The sequence below is a fragment of the Berghia stephanieae genome, chromosome 14 (assembly GCF_034508935.2).
Source record: "Berghia stephanieae isolate SIO BIC M18660-M18661 chromosome 14, UCSD_Bste_1.3, whole genome shotgun sequence".
Classification (NCBI taxonomy): Eukaryota; Metazoa; Mollusca; class Gastropoda; order Nudibranchia; family Aeolidiidae; genus Berghia; species Berghia stephanieae.
In genome coordinates, this window is record NC_088373.1 from 25,112,895 (window position 1) to 25,139,932 (window position 27,038).

General features: G+C 37.8%; 1 protein-coding gene across 1 annotated transcript in view; it reads right to left on the bottom strand.

The window, feature by feature from the left end:
- The window catches only part of LOC144959453 (uncharacterized), a 43,157-nt gene that overhangs the window by 7,327 nt on the left and 8,792 nt on the right, over positions 1 to 27,038 (bottom strand). Inside the window, exons 7-11 of the mRNA XM_078892047.1 lie at positions 26,404 to 26,573; positions 25,132 to 25,270; positions 17,243 to 17,587; positions 14,153 to 14,417; positions 12,464 to 12,534 (exon numbers count right to left, since the gene is read on the bottom strand). Of these exons, the coding sequence (XP_078748173.1) occupies positions 12,464 to 12,534; positions 14,153 to 14,417; positions 17,243 to 17,587; positions 25,132 to 25,270; positions 26,404 to 26,573 (990 nt within the window). The remainder of the gene's footprint in view (positions 1 to 12,463; positions 12,535 to 14,152; positions 14,418 to 17,242; positions 17,588 to 25,131; positions 25,271 to 26,403; positions 26,574 to 27,038) is intronic.

Consider the following 27,038-nt stretch of genomic DNA (forward strand, 5'->3'; position numbering starts at 1 on the left):
TCATGTAGAACAATGAATGTAGTTTCTGACACAACCAAAAACTGAAAATTGATAATTTTGACCATTCTCACTTTAAAACCGGCTTTCTTCATTTTCCAAACCCCGACTTAATACCGCTTCGAGGCGTAGGGTCACATATTACAATTGTTTTTTTTTTTCGGCAGAGACAAAGATGTTGACGACTATGTACTCATTTTAAACCTGATTTAGGCGAGCAATGTAAGTAAAAAGCCTTTTCTAAGAACTCAACTCACTGCGTGGCATTTTCGCCTAGAGCGGTATTTTAGTGCTTGGTCAACTCGACCCCATCAGTGAGGGGAACAGGTAGCGGTCAGGGGGAATCTGTGAGACCGCTGATGGTAATTAATTGCTGCTATATTTCATGGTATTGCTCAGTTTCTAACATGAATATGAAAATTGTTCCCTCGCAAAGCAAGGTTTTTTTTTATCATATAAGTAATATAATGTAAGTTCACGTTCTCCTTTTGTGCAAAAGTGAATGTGTTAACTTTTTTAGACTGAAGCGTCCAGGTATATATGGCAGTAATTTCCCAAAAATTAAATGATTTTGCTGTGGTATGCCTGTGGTGTTATACTGATTTGACTCTGATTGTTATTCAATTGTTTTATCTCTTTTAATTTGACTGACTGGAGTTCAATGGTATATCAGATGACTAAATGTGTATTCTTGGAGGAAAGGATCGTCCTTCACATGACACGTAAACGTTTAACTTTAACTCAAAAGAATTAATTGCTTTACTTCTTTCAAATGAAAATTGTCTGCTTTCTATTTTTTAGAAATGGATGAGATAACCACCTTCTGAAAGAGCAATTTTTTTGTGGATACCGACGTGTATTAACAAGCGGGTCAGATACCCGAATTGTTATGGGATCATTGTTGTAAGGGGGCGAAGTGGACGAGTGGTTAGGGCATTGCTCTGTGAACTGGGAGGCCCCGGGTTCGAGTCCCGCTTCGGGCACTTTCGTTCAAAATTCATTCGTGGAATGCCTAAGCGACGCTATCTTTGATGTCCTGGCAGAAAGGCATAATTAGTGTATTGTCGTAATTGGGAATACTCTCAAACCAATTTTTTTAAATATTGTTTATTAAACCTGTGTTAAATCAAGCCTGTAATTGAGTTCGTTTATTAGGCCTGAAAAGATGTGCACGCCGGTTGATCGCCATTGACATCGGTATATTACAGGAGAATATGAAGAATTCCACGTGGGCGAGGATGTCTGTTGTGTGTCGTTGATGAGATGCAAACATTTTCTAAAATGATCACTATAATAATAATAATAATAATAATAATAATAATAATAATAATAATAATAATAATAATAATAATACACATTTATATAGCGCTCATTCTCGTGAAAAACACAAGCTCTGGGCACTTTACAATATAAATATCAATTTTAAGTGAAAAAAAATAATAACAACAATATTAATTCATAGCCAAATCAAGGATTCATATAGAGTCAAGAAAAACAAATACAGTAAAAATGTGTCTTGAGATTCTTTTTAAAAGTAGGTAAAGACTTGCACTCTCTCAGACCACGTGGAAGTTCATTCCAAATCTTGGGGCCGAAACAAGCAAACGATCTATCACCAAATTTTGTTCTTGATCTTTTTTCCGTAATTTTCGTTTGGTCATTACATGATCTTAAAGTGTAATTTTCAAATTTACACATGACCACGTGATCTGTGAGATATGCCGGTGCTATACCAGCCAAACACTTATAAACAAGACACGCTGCTTTGTAATATGTGCGCTTTTCAATGGGCAACCAGTGGAGAGAGGCCAACAAAGGGGTTGCATGATCAATTTTTTTTGCCAAAAACTAATCTTGCTGCCCTGTTTTGCAGTAGTTGTAATTATTTAATAGAAGCCTGAGGCAATTTGACAAGCAGCGAGTTACAATAATCTAGTTTCGAAAAAATGAGGGAAACAACCAATGTTTTACACGTTCCAACTGCAATATACTGACGGATCGAACTGATTTTCTTAAATTGAAAGTATCAAGATTTACAGAGAGCAGAAATGTGAGCTGACATTCTCATTTCTGAATCAAAATAGACACCCAAATTTTTCACAGTCTTTGAAACTTTGATCTTTTCACCCCCAATCAACACCTCAAGACCATCATTCACCTTCAACTACCCTCTATTTCCCACAATCATCACTTCTGTTTTTGACTCATTCATTTTCAACTTGTTTGCATCCATCCACTCTTTCACATGCGTCACACATTCTTCCACACGTTTCACAATATTTTCGAGATTTTTAGTTTTATCAGTAGCATAAAGTTGCGTATCATCTGCATAGAGATGATAGCGCAGCGCATGACCAGTGATGACATTAGATAATGGAGAAGTATACAAAACAAAAAGAATTGGACCCAAAACAGAGCCTTGAGGAACACCAAAAGACAATGTATGTTGACGAGAAAGTTTATCTAAAATCTTAACCTGTTGCTTTCTGCCATCTAAATAAGATTCAAACCACTGCAAGACAGTCCCAGACAAGCCATAAGTTATATTAAGTCGTTTAATGAGAATACCCTGATCAATAGTATCAAACGCCGCCGAAAGGTCTAATAATGTCAGAAGAGAAACAGAACCTTTATCTAAAACATCAAGCAAATCACTCGCAACAAAGCACAGAGCAGTTTCTGTGCTGTGGTAAGAACGATAAGTTGACTGAAATTTTTCCCATAGATTGTTTTCATGGAGATGTTGTGAAAGACGTCTGAGTACAACTTTTTCAAGGATTTTAGAAAGAAATGGCAGATTTGAGACGGGACGGTAGTTACTAAGGTCATTTACATCGAGATTTTGCTTTTTTATGAGATGCTTTACAATTGCATGTTTATAGATATCTGGGACTTGTCCTGAGATAAGTGACTGATTTATAATATAAGTTATACAAGGTATTCAGGAAGACATAATTTCAAAATATTAGTTGGTAAAGGATCTAAATCACATGACTTCGAGGAAGATAAAAAATTATTTTAGAAATCTCTTCTTCAGTTGTTTCTTTAAAACAAGAGAATCCCTGTGACCCCGAAAAAGGGTGGAAATTTATATCTTCATTTTGCACGAGGTCCAAATTGTTCCGAATTTACGATATTTTTCCCGAAAAGAAATCCGAAAAAGCATCCGGCTGCTTTTCTACCGGGATATTCGTGGGTAGACACATGCCCTTTTCTTCCCCTAAAAGTTCCTTTGAAACAGAAAAAAATTCCTTAGTGTCCCTCACTGATGACAGTTTTGTGTTATAATAGTTTCTTTTTGCTCTTTTGCAGGGGTTTTATACTTATGCTTTTTTGCTATATATATCAGCCGGTCAATCTCAAGGCCCGATTTTCTCCACGATGCCTCTGCATTCCTTTTTTCCCTTTTGGCAGTTTTTTTACTCTGGTTAAACCACGGAGACGGTTTCCTGGAATTTATTATTCTAGTTGTCTTTGGCGCATGCCTGTCGATGACGTTGCGCAGTACCTCGTCCGTGTTCTGTGCTGATGATATATCCATTCTTCCTAGTTCCTCTGACAGATTGTTTTTAAAGGAACTAATGTCTATTCTTTTAGTATCCCTAGACACTATCTTGACTTTCTTTGCTTTCTCTTTGATGCATTTGAGAGTTGCCAGAATCAGATTGTGGTCTGAAATTTCTTTTTTGATATTTTTAATTGATTCAACAAGCGAGGGTTTATCAATGATGAACCAGACCAAGATGTGCCACAATCTTTGAGTTGGAGAGGTCACTAACTGAGTCAGGCCATGTTCATTCAGCATATAAGTTATACAAGGTATCAATTCAGGAAGACATAATTTCAAAATATTAGTTGGTAAAGGATCTATTTTTTATAATTTTAACGAGACTATTCTGATCAACATCAAACTGAATATTAAAATCGCCGATAAATTTTTTTCGCTTATTTGATGTGTCTTTTGATACAAAATCTGAAAATTCGTCAGCAAAATCATTCTGTCTCAGTTTGTTCTTTTTGCTTGGGGGTGGTCTGTAGATACAAGTGATTAAAAATGAAATTTGAGGGTAGGTCAATGTGGTTTGGACACACTCGAAACTTTTGAACGAAATTGGCCTGTTTTGTATTTTAGACGAAAGAGCGTGTATGTATATGATGGCGATCCCCCCTCCTGATCGTCCATTTCTTGTGAACGATTCCATCTTGTAGCCGGGAGGTGTCATTTCTTTCATTATAGGTTCATCACCGAACGGACGCAACCATGATTCAGTTATATATAGAATATCGATATCGTGTTGATCTATGACATCAATTATATCGAATGTCTTGTTTCTCGATGACTGTGCGTTAATATGGCCAATACAAATGTTATGATTTCCACGACTTGGTCTTGTGTCATTTGTCAATATTTTTGTTAACGTCTGTGGTGGTCGAGTTGAACGATGACAGTTCACTGGACGTCGCGGGACTGTTGTTTCAATTACATGTTGTTTACGTCGACCACCACGTTTACAGACAATGTTTTGTTGATTGTAATGGTGTTCACGTTTGAGGTAGGAGTGTGTGTTTTCAATTTGTAAACAATAAAAGCGCAGAGTGAATAAAAGTCCAACGACAGCCGACAGTAAAAATTGGTTGTGAGAACGAGTAAAAATGGCGGGGTCTTGGTGAAACATTGTAAAATAGTCCGAAACAATTTCGATAAAAATGATGTCGAAACCGTATAAAATATAATTAAAGCAATATCATAATGGTATCTTACGTGTTGTACAAAAATCCTTGAATAAAAATTGAATTGAAATAAGACGTGTAAATCCTTGAAATCGGTAAAAATTGAAGAGAAATGTAACAACAACAAAAACACGTCTTGCCTGTTAGGCAACTACACATATTGTATAGGATTCACTATTCTGATGTCATGTCTGTTACGTGCGTATGAACTTGTAGCACTACCCTTGCAGTACCTCTCCAACTTCTCTATTTAAGTAATTAATCATGACTGTTCTCCCTAGTACTCATCTCTGTCACACCTGATAATGGAATGTATTGTACCCCGCTCACTTCTTAGCGTCCTGTCCAACCTTTATTATATCTAGTAGTATTTGCCTATAGTCGGTTGTATTTCTACTCTCGTAATGATACCATAATGTATGTACTGTTATATTAAAATACTCATCTAAACCTGAATACATCCTTATTTGTTCATTATATTTACAACACTATCTACGCTCGGAAATTTACATAAACGTTATTGTTGTAACCAAATTATATTATGGTGAAAACAAGTAACGTAATGGCAGCGAGTGAAAGTGAAAGTGGATAAAATATATTTCTCTGTGGACTTATACTTGTTAATACAATATATTTCTATGTAACATTGTTATATCAACATGAGTGACAGTGAGCTTCGAACCCTCGATTCGTCGACTCTTAGTGATGCCCTACCTCAGCGGTCTTTTATTGCGGGTTTGAAACCCCCAGCACGAGTCTCACTTGGAGGTAACATACAAGAAGCGTGGAAATTATTTGAACAACGTTGGTCTACATATTCTGATTTGTCGCAACTTCCTACCCTTCCTCTTGAAGTTCCAGTTGCCCTGTTTATCCAATCCTTGGATGACGATAGTCTCGAAGCATATAATGGATTTAGTTTCAAAAAAACCGGAGGAGGAAAGAACTATTGACGACATTAATGCCAAATTCGATTAATATGCAATTGGTGAAATTAATGAAACATACGAACGTTTCCTGTTCAACAATCGCCATCAGCTGGATGGTGAGTCATTTGAAAATGTCAGAGTGAACTGAGACGACTAGTTAAAACGTGAAACTATTGTGAAAAGTGTGTAGACTCGATTCTCCGGGATAGAATTGTGTTAGGTGTCAGAGATAAGGAAACACAAAAAGACATGCTGAAAAAAATGTATTGACATCTGCAAAGCCGCGGAAAATGCCTCTAAACAAGGCAGGTGTCAGAATAAAGGATTAACTGCGCATTCAACCTCCGACGAAGTGCATCATCTAGACAAATCTAGATTTCATCGAGGAAAATCAGCAGCACAAACACCGAAACAACGCAGAGCATGCAAATATTGCGGCCGGGAGCACGAAATGCTCAAAAGTAAGTGTCCTGCGCATGGCAAGCGCTGTTTTTCTAAATGCAATGGCCATAATCACTTTTCGTCAGTCTGCAAGTCGAGAAGCAGAGTCAATAACCCGTTGGACAATCAATATTATGACACTGACTCGGAACAAGAATGGGTCAACGTATGAAAGAATGCCAGAAATAAGGTGCAAAATGTTTGTAGCGCGACAACCTGTTTCATTTCTGATTGACTCTGGAGCAGCAGTGAATGTTCTACCTGAATATTATGCCTCAAGTGTAACTCCCTGTAACACTCGTTTACAAGTTTATGGTGGTGAAAAGATTCAGTGTGTAAGCAAATCAACAGAACATGTCTACAACCCTAGGACCAAAACCCACCATGATGTGGAATTGTGTGTTGCGGAAATGTTCAACCTCTCATCGGATTAAAAACTGCTCAAAAAATGAAATTTCTTACTCTACAAACAAAGAACTTTGTTGGAGTGGCTACTATTTTCTTTGTACAGAGCCACCCTGTGTTCGAAGGTGGATTAGGTCAATTTCCTGGAACCCTGACTCTACGTACTGACCCTAGTGTCAAACCTGTTATTTTGCCTGATAGAAGAGTACCTGCCATTTGAAGTAAACTTAAAGATGAGTTAAAAGAGCTCACAACCAAAGGTGTGATTGTGCTTGTGACAGAACCTACTCCGTGGTTAAGTCAAACAGTGGTTACCAACAAGACAAACGGACAGCTGAGAATTTGTATCGACCCCAAATTTTTGAACCAAGCCTTGCTTCGTGAGAGATACGAATGATGAAATGCTACATGAACTGAGTCGATCCAATGTATTCTCGAAAGTTGACCTCCGAAACGGATTCTGGAATTGTGTCCGTGATGAAAATTCATCGAAACTGACCACCTTTCAGACCTGCTTTGGCCGATATCAATGGACTAGATTACCTTTTGGACTTTGTGACTTACCCGAAATATTTCAAAGAAAAGAGATGGAAATTTTTGGAAATCTACCTGGTGTCATCGCTATTCACGATGATATCATAGTTCATGGTGTTAACCGAGAAGAGCATGATCGTAGACTGGAGCTACTCCTCGAATCCTGTGAACACTATAACATTAAGTTGAACAAAGAAAAACTCGAGTTGGCTATAGCATTACGTTCATGGGGCATGTGATTTCAATTAACGGTATTAGCACTGATCCTAAAATAGGATAAAGCTATCCGTGATTTACCAACACCGAGAACATTATCTGAAGTAAGCAGATTTTTGGGGATGATTCAGTATCTAGCAAGATACATCCCAAACCTGACTGACCTCCTACACCCTCTGCAAAACTTGACTATGAAAGATGTAAGATTTACCTGGTCCAACACCCAAGACAATGCATTCAAGCTTGTGAAAAAAGCTATAGCCGAAAGCCCCGAACTCTTGATCTGCAATCCAAACAAAGAATTAACCCTCGAAAACGACGCCACTGATTATGGATCGGGATCTGTCCTCCTGAAAATGGGAAAACGTCTTGGTTTTGCATCCAAAACTCTGACCTCGGGTGAGAAAAATTACGCTCCTCGCAATTACCTTTGGACTCAAGAAATTTCACCAATATTCATATGGACGTCGATTAACAGATGTAACTGACCACGAACCTCTGGACTCAATTGTAAGTAAGCCATTAGTGAAAGCTCATAAACGCCTGCAATCAATACTCCTCAAAATACAAGACTACGACTATGAGCTCATCTATAAACATGGTACCCAACTTCTATTGAGTGACCCCCTCTCTCGAGCTCCCTTGCCTCAAACCGATGTCCTACACCTGCAATAATCCGTTTCCAACTGCTTTCAAACCTTCTCGACTGGATGAAACTAAAGCAGCAACGACCCTGGATACAACCTTAGATCAACTGAAAGTAGTTATCCTGCAAGGTTGGCCTGAACACAAAGCAAATGTTCCAACTGCCGTACTGCCTTATTTCAATTACCATGAGGAGATCACGATTCAAGATGGAATAATTCTTCGTGGGAGATAATAATAATAATAATAATAATAATAATAATAATAATAATAATAATAATAATAATAATAATAATAATAATAATAATAATAATAATAGATCTTTATTGTCCATAAATATGGCAATTTGTCATTTAGTTACACTTGTTATAACGTTATATGATAACTATAACATTGAACAGATATTTCACTCCTACTTATTTTCTCTCTCTCTCACTCTCTTTCTCTCACTCACTCTCTCTCTCTCTCTCTCTCTCTCTCTCTCTCTCTCTCTCTCTCTCTCTCTCTCTCTCTCTCTCTTCCTCAATCTCTTCGACATGACATGAAAACCAAAGTTCACGCTGGCCATCAAGGCATCAACTCATGTCTACGCAGAGCTCGTGATCTGATCTATTGGCCTGGAATGTCTGGTGAAATTCGTTCATTTTTGGAAGCTTGTGATATTTGTGCCGAATATCCTGCTCGTCAATCTGAGCAACCTTTGATTTCTCATGAAGTGCCTGAAAGACCTTGGCAAAAAATCGGCACGTATCTGTTTTGTATCAAAGGTAGAAATTACCTAATTTTGGTGGATTACTTAGTAATTTCATTGAACTGGATTACCTCATGGATACCTTGTCATCAATAGTAATCCATAAAGTGAAACATCATTTTGCCAGATACGGCATACCTGAGTGTCTGGTTAGTGATAATGGTCCTAGGTTTTCTTCTAGCGATTTCTTTAAAAAATTTATTTTCGAAAGAATGGAATTTTAAACACCTTCCGAAATTCCAAAGCCTATGGAATCGCCGAGGCAGCAGTGAAAACCATAAAAAGCATGATGCGAAAGTGCCTTAAAGCCGGAGAAGACCCCTAAATTGGACTTCTCAACCTGCGCAACACGCCCACTGAAGGCCTCACGTCATCGCCTGCACGACTCATGGGTCGACGCACCCAAACTATCCTGTCATCAACTGATATAGCTCTTAAAAAATCGTGCATTCCAATAAGCGAACGAATGGAAATAGAACGAAAAAATGCAAAACGGTACAAAAACATGGCAACCGCAAACCCCTTCTCTTACCATTGGGGTTAAGATAAGAATGGAGCCAATAGACAAAAGACAGAAAGAATGGAAACCTGCAAAAGTAACAAAACAGATTGGCAGAAATGCTTTTGAAGTATTTGACGGAAACAATTTCTTTAGACGCAATAGACAATTTCTTAAAAAACAACAAACTCTAGCTCGAAATGAGAACGATAAATTTAACTACGGTGATATAGACAATCATGAGAATATTATTACTCACGAATGCAGTAAGAACAGTGACAAGGATGCCAAATACGGACAATGTTGATAAAATTAAGACCAGCAGATTCGGCAGAGTTATTAAACCACCTGAAATGGCTCTGTTCAGAAAAAAATGATTTAAAAACAATCTTTATATTGTAGTCAATATACCATTTGTATTTACAATGTTTCCCTATAAGATTGAATTTATAACCTACGATTGTACCATTATATGGCTATAGTCATTTGTAACCCTTAATTTCTGTACTTGAAGATGTGAATTCCTGTTAAGCATAACCTTAGTAAGAATAACTGTGTGTGTGTTCTTGACCCAGAATATTGTACTCAGAATGCACGTTTCACTCTTGGTCAACAGCCTTCTTCTTCCTGTTTAGGTCTGTGATTTTGTAATGTAAATTTTCAATTAATCTTAAAGGGGGAGATGTTACGTGCGTATACACTTGTAGCACTACCCTTGCACTCTTGTAGTACCTATCCAACGTCTCTATATAAGTTATTAATCATGACCGTTCTCCCTAGTACCCATCTCTGTCACACCTGATAATGGCATGTACTGTACCCCGCTCTCTCCTTAGCGTCCTGCCCAACCTTTATTATATCTAGTAGTATTTGCCTATAGTCGGTTGTGTTTCTACTCTCGTATTGATACCATAATGTATGCACTGGTTTATTAAAGTACTCATCTAAACCTGAATACATCCTTGTTTGTTTATTATATTTACAATACTATCTACGCTCGGAACTTTACTTAAACCTTATTGTTGTAACTAAATTATATTATGGTGAAAACACGTAACAATAGGCTTTTAACGAAATCGGGCCGAACAAGACGTCGAATGCCGAACCCGAACGGATATAACCTTCTCACGTGACCATGAACGAGATCTGGATAGTGAAGACTCTCAAGCGGTATGCGGCATTGGATCTAAGGTCACGTAATAGAGGATAGCTTGAGTTGCTGTTGGCTTCAGCTGACAAGAAACGGAGAAGGAAAGAATGGAGACTACCTCAGGCCTCCCCCTGCCATGTGTTAGGGGAGGGGCAAGGTCAGTGTCATTCAATAGTATATAATTGTGCATGTGGCGCTCTATACGGAGAGAAAATTATAAATTGATTACGGGGGAAGGTGGGAGTAGGGGTGGGGGGAGGTGGGTTTGACCTACAAACGACCGAGGTGTTGGGCTTCGGGTCACAGACTAGGTCCTGTATTCTCTATGCTTCGGGTAGACCATGATACGAAATCAATAGGAAAAGGCCGCTGGTACTTGGATGGTGGAAATGGTTGAGGGGTGGGTGGGGGGTAGTGACAATCAGCATGGGATGTATACATTAACATTAATAATATAGGCAATAGATGTTTGTATATGTTTGTGTGTGTGTGTGTGTGTGTGTGTGTGTGCACTCGCGTGTGTGTGTGAAAGGGATTACACAAAAACACCTTTCTCTGTAGCTTCCAAATGATTACGTATACGATAATCAGCTTGAATCAGCTTGCAAAAAGGAGAACATTTATCTTTGTTTCACAACTATAGGTTTAGAAATAATTTTATTTTCTAGTAGATTGATTTTGAAAAATATATTGCTCAATTAAAAAAAAATTAATGATAGTTTCTTTATTTTCCGGTCGATTTTCTTGATTTATATCTCATTTTTAAATTCTCAATGCGACAAGCACACTGATGTATCTTGTGTGATTCAAAAGCGTTGTTTGTTTTTTTGATATATACATATATATATATATATATATATATATATATATATATATATATATATATATATATATATATATATATATATATATATATACTGAGAGTCCTGCTTCACTTATTAATTCCTGAGCGTTGAGATGGTGACGCAACTATTACATACAAGACCTTGCAGTCGAGACGGCAGGGCTTTTGGGTTACACAACCACTATTTACCCATCGGTCAGCGGTACTCTTTGATGTATACAACACTCACCGCCTTTACGCAAAGCCGCCTGCCCATAAATCAAGAGATGACCTCCTAACTGTTCACAAGCGAACTGACAAACGAGCAATCGATGATTGGATAAGAATCTCAAGATCTCATTTAATAAGGTAAGTTTTGGAGAGGTGATATCCACCCACCCGTCATCGGACAGAACTTTCATTGCGTTATATCATATAAGCTCCGCCTCCTCTTTCTATTCCGGAGTGACGAGATTAGACGAGAGGACGCGAGAAAAAAATGGTCACGTGTTGGGTAAGTCGATCGGTCGGTCTGCTTCGGCGTATAACTATAACTCCGTATTGTCCTCCTAGCAACGAGCAGCTTGGTTCTAAACAAAGAAAATCGGTACTGTTTATTCTTCATGCTGGCTAGAACTTTTTCACATTACATGAGATCAGAATGTATAAAAGTCAAAACATGATCAGATTTATTATGTTTTTCTCCTCTGGATAAACATATATGATCTTCGGAGAAGTATTTCATTAAGCGCATCCGTCATTGTTCCGATAGTTAATAAGTTACCACGCGTCTTTACAAGGGAAATGACATCACGGCTGTTGAAGACTATTATCGTGAATTAATTACAAAAAAAAAAGGCTTTTACAACGAAATATTTAAGAATTTTACTTTGGGGATTGGAATTTAGGTATCCTTTATGTTTTATTTTATTGTACAGCTACGTGGTCCAGTGGTATTACACTCGCCTTATGATCGGAATGTCCTGGGTTCGAGTCTCGTTCTGAGCGATGCAAAGTTGAGTCCTTGGAAAAGACTCTTTACTCACATTCTCTCAAGGAACTCAGTTATAAAAAGAGTTCCTGGCCGTTGACAGCGTTGACTTTGTCGACAAAAATGGAATATTGACTAACAGGCGTTATGTTTCGTCTTACATGTTAAGTGTTGTTGTTTGTTAGGGATACCTTGTAAAGCGCCCTGAGCACGTTCATTGGATATAACAGATTAAGCTCAAGGTATATTTTACCGCACCTCTACACTCACTCGTAAGCTCGTATGGTTATGTGACGTGATAAAATAACCATTACACCAAATCAAAAGCATGAATAAATGCAATATCAATACCTGGTTCTTTTTTACTTCCCATGTAGATGTGTGTAGGGGCACCTTTCTCGTTGTTGATCGTGAATTTATACCTGCCATTGAATGAATCAGCATTTTGAGAAAGTTAGATATTGGAGTTTTAATGGTAGTAGTAGTAGTAGTAGTAGTAGTAGTAGTAGTAGTAGTAGTAGTAGTAGTAGTAGTAGTAGTAGTAGTAGCAGTAGTAGTAGTAGTAGTAGTAGTAGTAGTAGTAGTAGTGTGGTAGTAGTAGTAGTAGTAGTAGTAGTAGTAGTAGTAGTATTAGTGGTAGTAGTAGTAGTAGTAGTAGTAGTAGTAGTAGTAGTAGTAGTAGTAGTAGTAGTAGTAGTAGCAGTAGTAGTAGTAGTAGTAGTAGTAGTAGTAGTAGTGGTAGTAGTAGTAGTAGTAGTAGTAGTAGTAGTAACAGTAGTAGTAGTAGTAGTAGTAGTAGTAGTAGTAGTAGTAGTATTAGTAGTAGTAGTAGTAGTAGTAGTAGTAGTAGTAGTAGTAGTAGTAGTAGTAGTAGTAGTAGTAGTAGTAGTAGTAGTAGTAGTAGTAGTAGTAGTTTTTATTGAATACGATAAAAATGACTGACATAAACGTGTCAAATACCAACTTGTTTGTTACTTTGCAATGTACATGTTCTTTAGTAGATTGTTTCATTTCCTGAAAAGTATAAAGCTAGAACGTTTATGAGTATAGGGATTATGAGTCAGTCTTATTCTATGTTTGGATCGACGTGCACATTTTTGCAGGTCTGATAACCCAATTCCTTATGGGCTCATTGTTGTAATTGAAATCTAAACAAAAATGACGCAAAGTATTGTCCATTACAATAATCTTACACTAGGCCCATATGGATCTTGGGATGTCAATCTATTACCATAAAGGCAAAATTTAAAGGAAACTAGTTATTGACTTAACTCGTGCGGCTATGTGGTGTTGTGGTATGAAACTCGCTTTCGTATCGGAAGGTCATGGGATGGGGCCTCGCTAGGCGGATTGTTGAGTCCTTGAAGAAGTCTCTTCACTCAATTTCTCTGAACGCAATCAGGTGTAAAACGATTACCTGGCCATTACAGAATTGTCTCTGTCCCCCCAAAAATTGTAATATCGTCTAAAAGTGTTCTACATCTTAAGCGGTGCGCCTTGAGCACGTTTAGTGAATATCGTCCTATATAAAAGCTCTTAATGAATTAATTTACTGCGAATTTACAATATCGATTTTAATATCAATACTCAATGACAAATTCAACCCATTCATAATACTACATTAGGTCGGTTGATCATAATGTTGACCAGGAATAGTCTTAGGAAAAGTGAATTGGGTTGAAAATAAAACTACGCTCTTTCGCAAAATTCGGTCCCATTACCATGGCATTCCATGATGGAATATAGATAACCCATAAAATAAGATGTCTGATGTCAACAGAAATCGCCTATATTGTCCAAAGTGAGAAAATCGGGGGTTGATAATCTTGCCCAATGACAAAAAAAAACAAAACAACAAAAACAAACGAAAATGCCTGAAACGGAGCTCGAACCCGGGACCTTCTGGCTCACAGTGTAATGTCTTAACCACTCGGCCACCCCCCCCCCCCCCCCCCCCCCCGGTTCAATAAGTGGTAGATTATGCAAAAAAAAGTAAAGAAAATCAGCTGAAAAAGGGAGTAAATACGATGGACTACAAACCTTGTTTTTTCATCCACTTCGAAATCTGTCGTCCACAACTGTACAGTTGAAACTCTGCAATTGACCGGTGTGACCTCTACGATGTATTTGTCTCGTGGTATTTCCTTGTACGTCGATTGGTCGCCTCCGTTTCCTATTTCTTTTTCAAACAAGTATGAGGTTGGAGCAGGATGAGAGATAACTTCCACTTCAACGAGCAACTTCCCGTTTGGTCGGCTCTTTGCTACTGGAGGAGACTCTTTTGGAAAGGCTTGAACTGGGCCACCTGAAATATATTGAGCTTTTATATAGCGCATATCCATTAAATGTGCTCAAAGTAGTTTACAAGGGTTCCCTGTCCAACAGCAATACGTAACATGAAGAACGAAACATGACCCATGTTAGGCGATATTTCAATTTTTTTTTCTGACAGAGATAACGCTGTCAACGGCCAGGTACTCATTTTACACCTGAGTACGGTGAGAGAAAATAAGTAATGAGCCTTTTCCAAGGACTCAACTATGCGCCGAGCGAGGCTCGAACCCAGGATCTTACGATCCGAAAGCGAGTGTCATACCACTAGACCACATAGCCGCATTAAATAAAAAAGAGACGCATCACAAATTGTTCTCACTAATATGCTTTTGCTTTGGTGATGGGAAAATCGGATTTGAAGTATCCTTTAGCTGATTTATTCCGCAATACCCACTTAACATGCTCAGAACGCTTTGATAAGGGTCCTTGATCGACAGCACCACGATACATGTCGAATGAGACATGACGCATGTTAGACGATATTACAATTTTCGAGGTTCGAACCTCGATCGGCGCATAGTTGAGTCCTTGAAAAAGGCTATTTACTCTCATTCTCTAACCGCACTCAGGTGTAAAATGAGTACCTGGTCGTTAACAGCGTTGTTTCTGTCGGAAAAACCTTGTAATATGGCCTAACAATCGTCATCTCTCGATCTATATGTTACGTGTTGCTGTTTGTCAGGGACCCTTTGTAAAGCACTTTAAGCAGTTTTGTGGATATTGCCCTATATTGAAATATCATTGAAAAATCATTATAGTCATTAATTTGTGGGAAATGTTATCATTGTTCAGATGAAAATGAGGATTTTTGGTTTTAATCATATCTGAATGCGTCTTACTAGGAAATTAATATTACGACTCGACATGATGTCTTGTTCAAACCGACTAATATTGTTAAGATCCAATCGTTAACGTTTGTTGTTCTTTTAAAAATGGTTTTAAGGGGCTTCTAATACATTTCCGTCATATCAACGGCAGTAAATAGTAAGAAAATTGGATAGTGAAAACATTCTAGATGTACAATTGCATTGAGGAAAAGGTATGACAAAGGGAAATGGTACAAATAGGGAACAGATTCTAAGAGCATACTTTCAGTGTACTTAGTTTGAGATCATTTAAAAGTCTCACTCAGACACCAGAACAAGATTCCACTAAGAGGAATACCCTCAAATGTTTAAAAATTACATGTTAAAATAGATAAAAATAACAGTACAGAACAGAGAGATGATTTACAAGGGAAAAATATCATCTCCCAAAATATTAACCATACATTCAACTGTTTCCCACCCATCCAAGGACTCAGGCTAGGTTAAAGACACTAAATGACTGACCTATTTTCATATTCTTTGTTTGTCTTTTTAAGGGTTTTACGGTGCTTGCAATTTAAGTCATTAAAGTGCCATTAATAAAGAAGAACAATGGATAGTCAAAACATTCCAGATTTTACTATTAAAAGTACGCACGCGAAAAAAAGACAAAGAGGAATTGTTCAAATAAAGAGCAGATGAAAATTTCACGAGTACACTATCAAAGCACAAAGTTTGAGATCATCTAAAAGTCTCTCCAGAAACAAGGACAGGGACCACATAAGTAGAATACACTCAAATGCTTAAAACTTACAGATCAATATATATTCAAAGTGAAACGATCACAGTACATAACAGAGAGATGATTGATAAGGAAAAATGTCATCTTCCAAAACTACGTATTAAGTATATTCGACTGTCTTCTCTCCCAGCAAAGGACTCCGACCAGGGTCAGAACGAAACTAAATAATCTCATTCCAACACAAAGACAACAAGCAGGATACAATCAGATATAAGTGGATAGAAGACAAATCCATTGACCTCCTTGCTAACTCTAGGATGTCTAACCCCCCCCCCCCCCTTGCCCCAACTATGTCACCATTTGAGGTCTAGCTATTCAGTTTTGGGCAAAAACATTGTTTTTGTTTATTCATCTAAACAACGCCACTACTACATTATATCATTCGTCTATAGTGCTTCATTCATCCTGTTTTGTTGATAAAGGGAAAACCCGAAACGTCCATATTATCTGTTTTCGTATATTGAATTGAAGCTTAAATTCAAGTTCACATTGTTATTTATTTCCTCGAGCTTTGAGCAGCAACATTTCCATTGCAAAGACGTTTAGAAATAGACTTTCTCTTAGTCGTTTCAGGCGAAAGTTTTGGCATTCAAATACTACATAAACGTCAAGCATGAAGACCAGACCAGCCCACTTGAAAATTTTTTAAAAATCGTAGTTTTAAAGTAACATAAATAGAAGTCGTTATAGTTAACTTTATAGTTTAATAATTTAAACCCAAAAGTATTAAATTGCTCTTCAAACTCTTAAAAATTGTTTAGCCTTGTACCAAACGTTCATTTTCAATGTTTTAATTACTGCAAAATGCTCATTAATTTCTGAAATTGGAGCCGAAATTGGATTCAATAGTCTGGTGTCACGTCGCCCAGCAACGGCGAGCAGAGTGGTTCTAAACAAAGAAAATCGGTACTTGTTATTTTTCATGCTGGCTAGAACATGTCATGTGATCAGATTGTATAAAAGTCAAAACTTGAACATATTTATAATGTTTTTCTCCTCTGGATACTTTTATGCTTGTCAGAGAAATATTTCACAAGGGCGTCCGCCATTGTTCCTATAGTTTTGAGCCAGTTACTAAGTAACCATGCGTCATTACGAGGGAAGGGATGTCATGACTGTTGAAGCGTATTTCGTAATTGTACGAATTTTTCGTAATAGTAGTCCGAGTCAGGTCTGATGTAGACTTACCAATCACAATGAGATCACTAGCTTTCTTCTCATCTGTTACGACAACTTTCTCAGCACACCTCTTTCTTCTCCTCTTTGTTGCTTTTGGACTCAGTGCTGTGCAGATAAACGTGTCCGTGTCAGACACGCCCACCGATGATATTGTCGCTGTCAGCTTGCGCGCATTCACACCAACAGAGGTCGTTTCTCCTGCCAGAACGACGCTGGTCAGTTGACCTTTGATAGCCATCACTGGGCCAGGGTTTCCCCAAGCCAGGCATATAAAGGTCACACTCTGTCCTTCATTAACTTCAACACGAGTCGAGCTTTGCCCGTTGATGGTATAACTCTCTATGACGATTGGTTCTAGAAGAAAACAAAGAGATAAAGTTAATTATTTCACTTCATAAATAAAAATAATATTATGTAAATAAAAAATGAGTTAAGGCGAGATGACTTGCTCAAGGCCACACAACAAGCCGGGTAGTCGCATTCGGTACCATTTGGGTACGAAGCAAAGATCGTACCGCTTAGCCACACTGCCACATTAGATTCTGATGGGACAAACAGTCTTGAAAATTGCGCTAATTTGAAAAATAAATTGATACCAAACGTGTCAATATGGATTGTTTCAAATTTAAATAAATAATGAGCATTTATATAGTGTAATATCCACTAAACATGCTTTACAAGGGGTTCCTAGCCAACAGCAACACTGAACATGTAGGACGAGACATGACGGCTGTTGTCCTTTCTTTAAAAAATATAGCATTGTGGAGAACATTGTGCTTATTTGAGTCAACAAAAAAATTGATACGGTGCACAACTCTACTGAAAGATTTGAAAATTAGAAATGTATTTTTTACAGATAGATAAACAGATAACTTGATTTCCTTTTATAATTTAAAGTCAGTTTGAATGTTCGTTGAGTCACACAGATATCATAAAATACGTACCGACGACACTAAACAGTCCCAAAATCAACCAATTTCGTCACTGTAAAAAGTTGTCAGTTTGCGTCATCTATTTATGACATCAAGTATTATTACTTCCGTTGTGTTGTTGATTTAGCGGTGATCAGTTTTGTTCTAATTGTGTGTATGTGTGTATGTTTGTGTGTCTGTTGTGTGTGGTGTATACATGTGTGTGTGTGTGTGTGTGTTGGAATTTTTCAGCAAATCGTGGCATTCATAGTGATAATATTCACTTGATCACATGAAGGTACTTCAGTCGCCATTTTGATTCTTTTTTTACTATTAGGGTTAGCTCGAGAGGTTAGTCATAACTGTTATTAAAGGTGCTAGGGTGTTTGTTTTTCCATAAGTTAAGTAAAGGGGAGACATTCCGAAAGCTCCTACATCCCCAGTATTCTTTAAATTTGTATTTTCACCGTTAATATTTTGTCAGGCATTTTAAAAACTCTAGAACAAACCTTGATAGATTTGTGAAAGTTTAAAATTTCCTAATTTGACCATTATTTTGATTTTCGGCCGCCATTCTGATTTGTTAAGTATTGAAAGGTAGTGCAAAGAAGTCCGAGAGTTGTTTTTTTACTATTAGGGTTAGCTCGAGAGGCTAGTCATAAATGTTATTAAAGGTGCTAGGGTGTTTGTTTTTCCATAAGTTAAGTAAAGGGGAGACATTCCGAAAGCTCCTACATCCCCAGTACTCTTTAAATTTGTATTTTCACAGTTGATATTTTGTCAGGCATTTATTTATTCAGTTTGTCATATAGAAGTATTTTAAAAACTCTAGAACAAACCTTGATAGATTTGTGAAAGTTTAAAATTTCCTAATTTGACCATTGTTTTGATTTTCGGCCGCCATTGTGATTTGTTAAGTATTGAAAGGTAGTACTAAGCAGTCCGAGAGTTGTTTTTTTCTATTAGGGTTAGCGAGAGAGGTTAGTCATAAGTGTTATTAAAGGTGCTAGGGTGTTTGTTTTTCCATAAGTTAAGTAAAGGGGAGACAATCCGAAAGCTCCTACATCCTCAGTATTCTTTAAATTTGTATTTTCACCTTTGATCTTTTGTCAGGCGTTTATTTATTCAATTTGTCATCATTTTTTCTATTAGGTTTAGCTCGAGATCGGAGGATTTTTTTATCATATAAGGGTTAGTCATAAGTCTTATTAAAGTTCTAGGGTGTTTGTTTTTCCTATTGGGGTTAATTAAAGGTATTAGGTTGAATTTCCTCTTTGGGTTAGTTGATGGAATATATTATTAAAGTTGTTTCCCTTTGTAGGGGCTTTCGGAAGGCCTCCCAAGTAAAGCGTGGTAAAGACTTGGGACGTATTGATATAGATATCTACTGACTGATAAACCAAAATCATGCCGAATAAAGCATGGCAGCGACGACAAGCACGTCGATTAAAATATGCATCTAATCGTAATCAAGCTAATCAAGAAAATGATTCAGGCCGATGTGTACACCAAGCTGAAGAACCACACAGTATTGACGTAGAATTAGTTCACATTCCAGGTCAAGAGGAAGAAACTCATGTCTTATCTCCACTTCAAACTCGAACCAGAAGTAGATCTACTAATACTACTACGACTACTACTTCTGCTACTTCTACTACTAATACTAATAATACAGAAACTGCTCCTCAACAAAATGTAGCTCAAACAGTGGAAATTATATCAGCTGCAGATCAAGAACAGGATACAACTACAATACCTCTTATCTCACCACACAACACAGGACGCATGAACAAAGTTTGTCGTTTTTGTTCAGCAAATTTATGGCACGGTGAATCAACCTCGCTATGCTGTGCCAACGGGGAAGTATCACTGGCACCTTTGCAACCCCTTCCGGATAATATAAAGAGTCTTTACACGGGTAACGACACAAATTCTAAGCACTTTCGAGAACACATCCGTGCTTACAATTCTATGTTTGCATTCGCCTCCTTGGGTGTACACGAAGATTTCTTGCCTCCTGGAATATACTGTTTCCGAGTTAGTGGGACCGTCTACCATAGAATAGGTCATATTCAACCCAACAGTGATAATGATAGACCAAAATTTGCCCAGCTTTACATTTATGACACTGAACACGAAATTCAAAATAGGCTTTTTTGGAATAGAAGTCTTGATACTGATATTTTGACAACTATAGCTACCATCGTGGCTACTGTTAGTCCCTTTGTTGAATTATATAAGCATGCCGCTGCAGCTATTGAAGATGCTGGAGATCAAGGAAAGGGTATTAGAATGGTGCTGCGAGCAGATTCATCAAAAGAACCCCGTAAATATAATTTACCGACTGCTTCAGAAGTTGCTGTTTTACTCCCAAATAACCCTATCAACTGTAGTAACCGGAGGGATATTGTATTATACCGCAAATCAGATGACCATCCAAACCAACAGTCAATTATGCGTATCAGTGAAACACATCCTCACTTTGATTCGTTGCATTATGTGCTCTTCTTTCCAAAAGGATAAGAAGGTTGGGTGCCCAACATTAAATTCAACAGAAAGCGAACCGGTCAGGTCAGTCCATCATTATTTTATGCTTATCGACTTATGGAGAGAGATAGTTTTAATGTAATCTTGCACGGAGGTCGTCTCCTGCAACAATATTGTGTTGATCAGTATGCTAAAGTTGAAGAGCAACGCCTGCAATACATTCGATTTAATCAACAGTCATTACGAGCAGAATTGTATCAAGGACTGGTGGATGCAGTGTATCGAGGTGACGCACATGGAGCTACAGTAGGGACCAAAATTGTTTTACCATCTTCATTCACAGGGGGTCCAAGAAACATGCTCCAATTATACCAAGATGCAATGTCAATTGTTCGCAGATATGGTAAACCAGACTTATTCCTTACTGTGACCTGTAATCCATGTTGGCCAGAGATAACAAATGAACTGCATTCACAACAAAAAGCTGCAGACCGACCAGATTTAGTCGCAAGGGTCTTTAAAATGAAATTAGGGGCATTGATGGAAGAGATAATTAAAAAAGAACTTTTTGGCAAAGTCTTAGCATATGTGAAGGTCATTGAATTTCAAAAGAGAGGCCGGCCACATTCTCACATCCTGATTATCCTTGATCGCAGTGCCAAACCCATAACTACTCAAGATATTGATAGGTTGGTGTGTGCAGAAATTCCACAAAACAAAACATTACAGAATTTAGTTTCAAAACACATGATGCATGGTCCCTGTGGCCTGGCCAATCCCAACAGTCCATGCATGAAAGATGGCAAGTGTTCCAAGAGATTTCCAAAATCATTCAGTGAGACGACACATACAAATGACTCCACCTATCCCCTGTATCAGAGACATAATGATGGAAAATCAATCTTCAAAAGAGGAATTGCCCTTGACAATAGATGGGTTGTCCCGTATAACCCGTATTTCCTCAGCAGATATTTGGCACATATCAATCTTGAGGTGTGCAACAGCATAAAATGAAATACATGTATAAGTATGTGTACAAAGGACATGATAGAGTCATGGTAGAATTCCAAGAGGAACGAGATGATGAAATTAGGAGATTTGTTGATGCACGTTATGTTTCAGCAAGTGAATCTTGCTGGAGATTATTCCAATTTGATATTCAACACCGATACCCGGCAGTCCAACGTTTAGCTTTGCACTTGGAAAACCAGCAGTCTGTAACTTACAGAGAAGGGCATGCGGAAAAAGCTGTAAGGAGACTGAAAGACATCACACTAACAGCATGGTTTAAGGAGAATGCAATAAACCGTGAGGCTAATACTCCACTGTATACTGATATGCCGGAACATTACACGTGGGATAGTAGAACGTGCATTTGGAAGAAGAGACAGAGAAACCGCCTGGCAATCGGTAGAATGTACAGCGCCCATCCAGCAGAAGGGGAGCGCTTCTTTCTTAGATTATTGCTGCAGCATGTAAGGGGAGCAAAATCATTTGAAGACCTAAAGAGATCAAAAGTAGGAACATTACACCATACTTTTCGACAGGCCGCGTCTGCTATGGGTTTATTGGAGGACGATGATGAGTGGATAAACTGCATGGCAGAATCAGCATTTGTTACCTCAGCAAGTCAACTCCGACAGCTTTTTGTCACGATTTTGATCTTTTGCAACCCCACAGATCCTTTTTCCTTATGGAATACTTTTCAAGACCAGCTAGCTGAAGATTATTCTCATGTTGAAAGTATGACTGCTCAAGCTTGCGTTAGTAAGACACTTGAAGACGTTAACAGGCTTCTTATGATTCACAATAGATCATTAAAAGATTATCAACTGCCTGAGCCTACAGAATCATACGCAACTGCCTGTCAAGTATGGGATCCAAATGAGCAACGACAAATTGCTCACAGTCGAAAAATAAAGATGCATCATGACCAACAGTTAGCATTTACTGCCATTGTGGAAGCAATTGACGTACCTGAACAAAACCGGGTGAATAATGTCTTCTTCATCGATGGCCCTGGTGGAACTGGCAAAACCTATGTATATAACACGCTGCTTGCAGAAATCAGAGGTCGAGGACTTTCAGCTACACCTTTTGCATCATCTGGAATTGCTGCAGAATTATTGCACGGTGGTAGAACAGCACATTCAACGTTCAAAATTCCAATTCCAATAACGGATAACAGCACCTGTAGCATCAGTCGCCAATCAGACACAGCTAAGTTACTGAAGAATAGTTTTCACATAATTTGGGATGAAGCACCTATGATGGACAGGCGTGTGTTTGAATGTGTGAGCAGGACATTTTGTGACATAACAGGCAGTTCAAAACCTTTTGGGGGCAAAGTGGTTGTACATGGAGGGGATTTTCGGCAAATTCTACCTGTTGTCAACAAAGGAAGTGAAGCCGATATATTAAGTGTCACACTTAACAAGTCAATTATTTGGAATTTTGTCACCATTTTTCACCTGAACAAGAACATGAGGGTTACTGATGACAATAACTGTTTTGCAAATTGGCTTCTCCGCATCGGAAATGGTACAGAGCCGGTTTTCAGCGAAATAGGAAAGTATTCTGTTAAATTACGTACAGCGCTATGCCTTCCTGAAAATGACCCAGAATGCTTGATAAATGCTGTATACAATGATTTGAATCTGAACTTTGCGGATGAACGTTATCTATCAGAGAGAGCAATTTTGACTACAACCCATGAAAATGTTGACAAAATAAATGCAGCCGTTCTGTCCAGGTTGACCTCATCAACTGAACAGATTTACCGCAGTGCTGATTCCATTCAAAGTGACTCTGACATCAACTTATACCCGATTGAATTTTTGAACGAACTTGCACCTTGCGGACTTCCTCCACATGCATTACATTTGAAAGCCAACACGTCAGTCATGCTGCTTAGAAATATAAATCCTAAATCAGGCCTCCTAAATGGCACCCGTTTGTTAATAATTAAATTAGGTTCAAAAGTATTAGAAGCCAAGATAATTACCGGTAGTAGAGCTGGCGACATAGTGTTTATCCCTAGAATCAATCTGACGACAACAACGGATTCAGCCTTACCATTTATTCTAAATAGAAGACAGTTTCCGGTAAAATTGTCATATGCAATGACAATTAATAAGTCTCAGGGGCAGACATTAAGCAAGGTGGGGATTTTCTTACGACAACCGGTATTCACACACGGACAACTGTATGTTGCTGTGTCACGGGTCAGAGGCTATGGTGGCTTACACTTCATGTTGGGCCACACAGAAAAATCAACCGAAGATATACCAAATTACACGGACAACGTTGTTTACCAATCTGCCCTCATTAAATGATGGTGAGTACAGTATCGAATGAAAATAGTTCTTTCCCCGCGAAATTGCGGGCTTTTTTCTAGTTACATAAAATAATTAAAGAAATCCTTTCGTCAGCAATGAAAAAAAAAACATTGTAAACACGTGCATAATATATGACTACAGTGTTATCAATCGATAGAATGGGATATTAATATATTATTACAATGTGTGTATTACGTCACTCAATTGATTTTGTAGTTTGTATTTGTGCATTTATGTGGTCTTTTGATAGTAATATGACGCTTGCTTTAGGATCGGAAGGTCCTGGGTTGGAGCCTCGCTAAGTGCTCATATTCTCTCACCGAACTCAGGTGTAAAATGAGGACCTGACCGTTAACAGCTTTGTCTTTGACGGAAAATTTTGTAATACCGCCTAACAACCGTCATGCCTTGTTCTACATGTTTACGTGTTGTTGTTGGGCAATTATTGGTGGTTATCATTTTGGACGGCAGAAGAATTTTTGTAAATAGAGCACATTTAGTATATTGCTCTATATAAAAACTCAACTATTTATAAAAGTTCAACTGTTTATTTTCAGCCTGTTATATTTCACCGTGTTCCTTGTCTTGTGTCGACGATTTAATAGCGAGCAGATCATGTTCCGTCTTGATTTTTGATGGAATAGTGTTTTTTTTTTTGTAGCTGTAAAGATACATATTTTCTGGTGATGATTGGCGCAGACGATGGTATGACTGCAGGTCGGGGAGAGACGTTGTTGTTCGTCCGCGGAATTTCTTCCTTGCATTGAGGTTTTCCTTCATTGCTATTTGTGCGCCGTTATTTTATGGTCTATTCTGAGAATGTGGCCAAGACCTTGACTAGAAAATACATCAAGCATGAGACGCACATTATGACGCTCAAATCCTAATAGGATTCAATAGTCACGTCCGACAAGCAACGAGCAGCTTGGTTCTAAGCGAAGACAATCTGTACTTTTTATTCTTCATGCTGGCTAGAACTTTTCAAATGTCATGTGATCAGAATGTATAAAAGTCAAAACTTGATCAGATTTACAATGTTTTTCTCCTTTGGATATACTTTTATGTTCGTCGGGGAATTTCATAAGGGCGTCCGCCATCGTTCCGATAGTTTAGAGCCAGTTACTAAGTTGCCATTACAACTGTTGAAGCCTATTACACTTACGCAAAACATTGAGCTTGAAGCGTGTAACTTGTTTATATTGTCCAGTCTCGTGCACAGCCTTGCACGAGAGTTGCACCTGGTTGAAGGACTTATCAATAGTGAGGTTTGTAAACAACTCTGTGGCTGCAACTGTTTTAGTCTGATTGAAGAAAAAAGTTCACAAAATTCTTTTCCTAATGAATCTTAATCTTTTAAAACCCCTTCTCCACTAATTAATACCATACTTGTGGCTTTTTAACTATTGACTCTCATTTGAGAGGTATAAACACGATAATTTGTTGATGACAAAAACTAACCTGAATTTTAAGGTCAACTTATACAATTCGAGTACAGATTTTTTTTAAAATTGATCTTTTTATATAGCGCGATATCCGCGTGCTCAAAGCGATTTACAAAGGGTCCATGACATCAGGAACACTTAACATGTAGGACGGGACATGACGCCTCTTAGGCGACATTACAATTTTTTTCGGACAATGACAATGCCAATTACTCATTTTACACCTGAGTATGGTGACAGAATGTGAGTAAAGAGCCTTTCCCTAGAACTCATCTATGCGCCGAGCGAGGTTCGAACCCAGGACATTCCAATCCGAAAGCGAGTGCCATACCAGATCACATAGCCGCTCAATTCCTTCTTTGTTCGCCCAGGTCAAATGGAACCGAATTTTCGAATTCTTAAAGCAAAAAAAAATAATTTAGAAATCTGACGCCCATGCAATCAGCACGCAACGGAACAGTAAGATTTCCGTATTAGCCTTTTTATAGGACGTTAATATATAAATATTTAATTTCTATGATATATTACACACCCAGCGGAGTTACAGAGAGGAACCGATGGGTAAAGGACAATCAGGATTACACTTAGGACCAAATCCCGTATTATTTGGAAGGCAGAATTGAGGAATTATTTATTTATTTACAAAACAATAATTAAATTTGAAAAAGATTGGATAAGCGGATCTTCATTATATACCACAGGTTTAATTACATTACTTTTGTAGTGTCACCTCAAAGAACATATTTAACCTAATTCACATATTAATAAATAATTCCCTATTCTCATCTTTTAACTGTTGTTGATAATATAATTGAATAAAATGAGTATTTTGAAAAAATGCTATATATTGCATGCCATGTATATTGTGCGCCTAGAGATATAATGTATGGGGCAGGCGCTATTTAAATAATTGCTCTCTCATACATACAAGTAACGTATAGTTAACTGATAGATACACAAGTGCTAATTGGGCATTTTGCACTGTTCCCCACCTCTGATCTATAAGACAATGTAACACTGCTGACCACGGGGATTCCACCATCGACTTTACACTTGATACCAAGAGTCTCTCCAACATCTACGTCCACCGTACTTCCGTCGACTATTTGTTTGACTTCATCAACAAATGTCAGCTCTATGCCAGGAGACGTAACTGGGATGACTGATATAAAATGACAAATATTTTTTTAGGTTATTTGGAATACTGATTGTTCTTGGCTGGCTATCTGAACCCCTGTCATTAAAATAGGTACAAAATTACTAGGGTTAACTCTCCTTTTCAGTATTTTCCCAAAATGGTTGGCTTATACAGCAACAATATCTCTGCAAAACAACATTATTATATGTTCTTATTAATTAAACAAAGATCATTCTTCAAAGTTTGTGATGTACAAAATAAATCTTAATTTTAAAAATGTATATTGTGTCGTAAAAATGTGACGATTTTGCTGCAGATGAATAAGAATCAATTTCTATTTTGAACAGCTGAACCATATTTCTCGTTAATGGTGAGTGCTTTAGGTAAGATGAAATCTTTATTAGATGAGTGTCTTTGACTTCTTATAATAGACTAAATAAGCGAAACACTAGGATTATATCTAAAAACTAAAATTAAATAAGTATAATT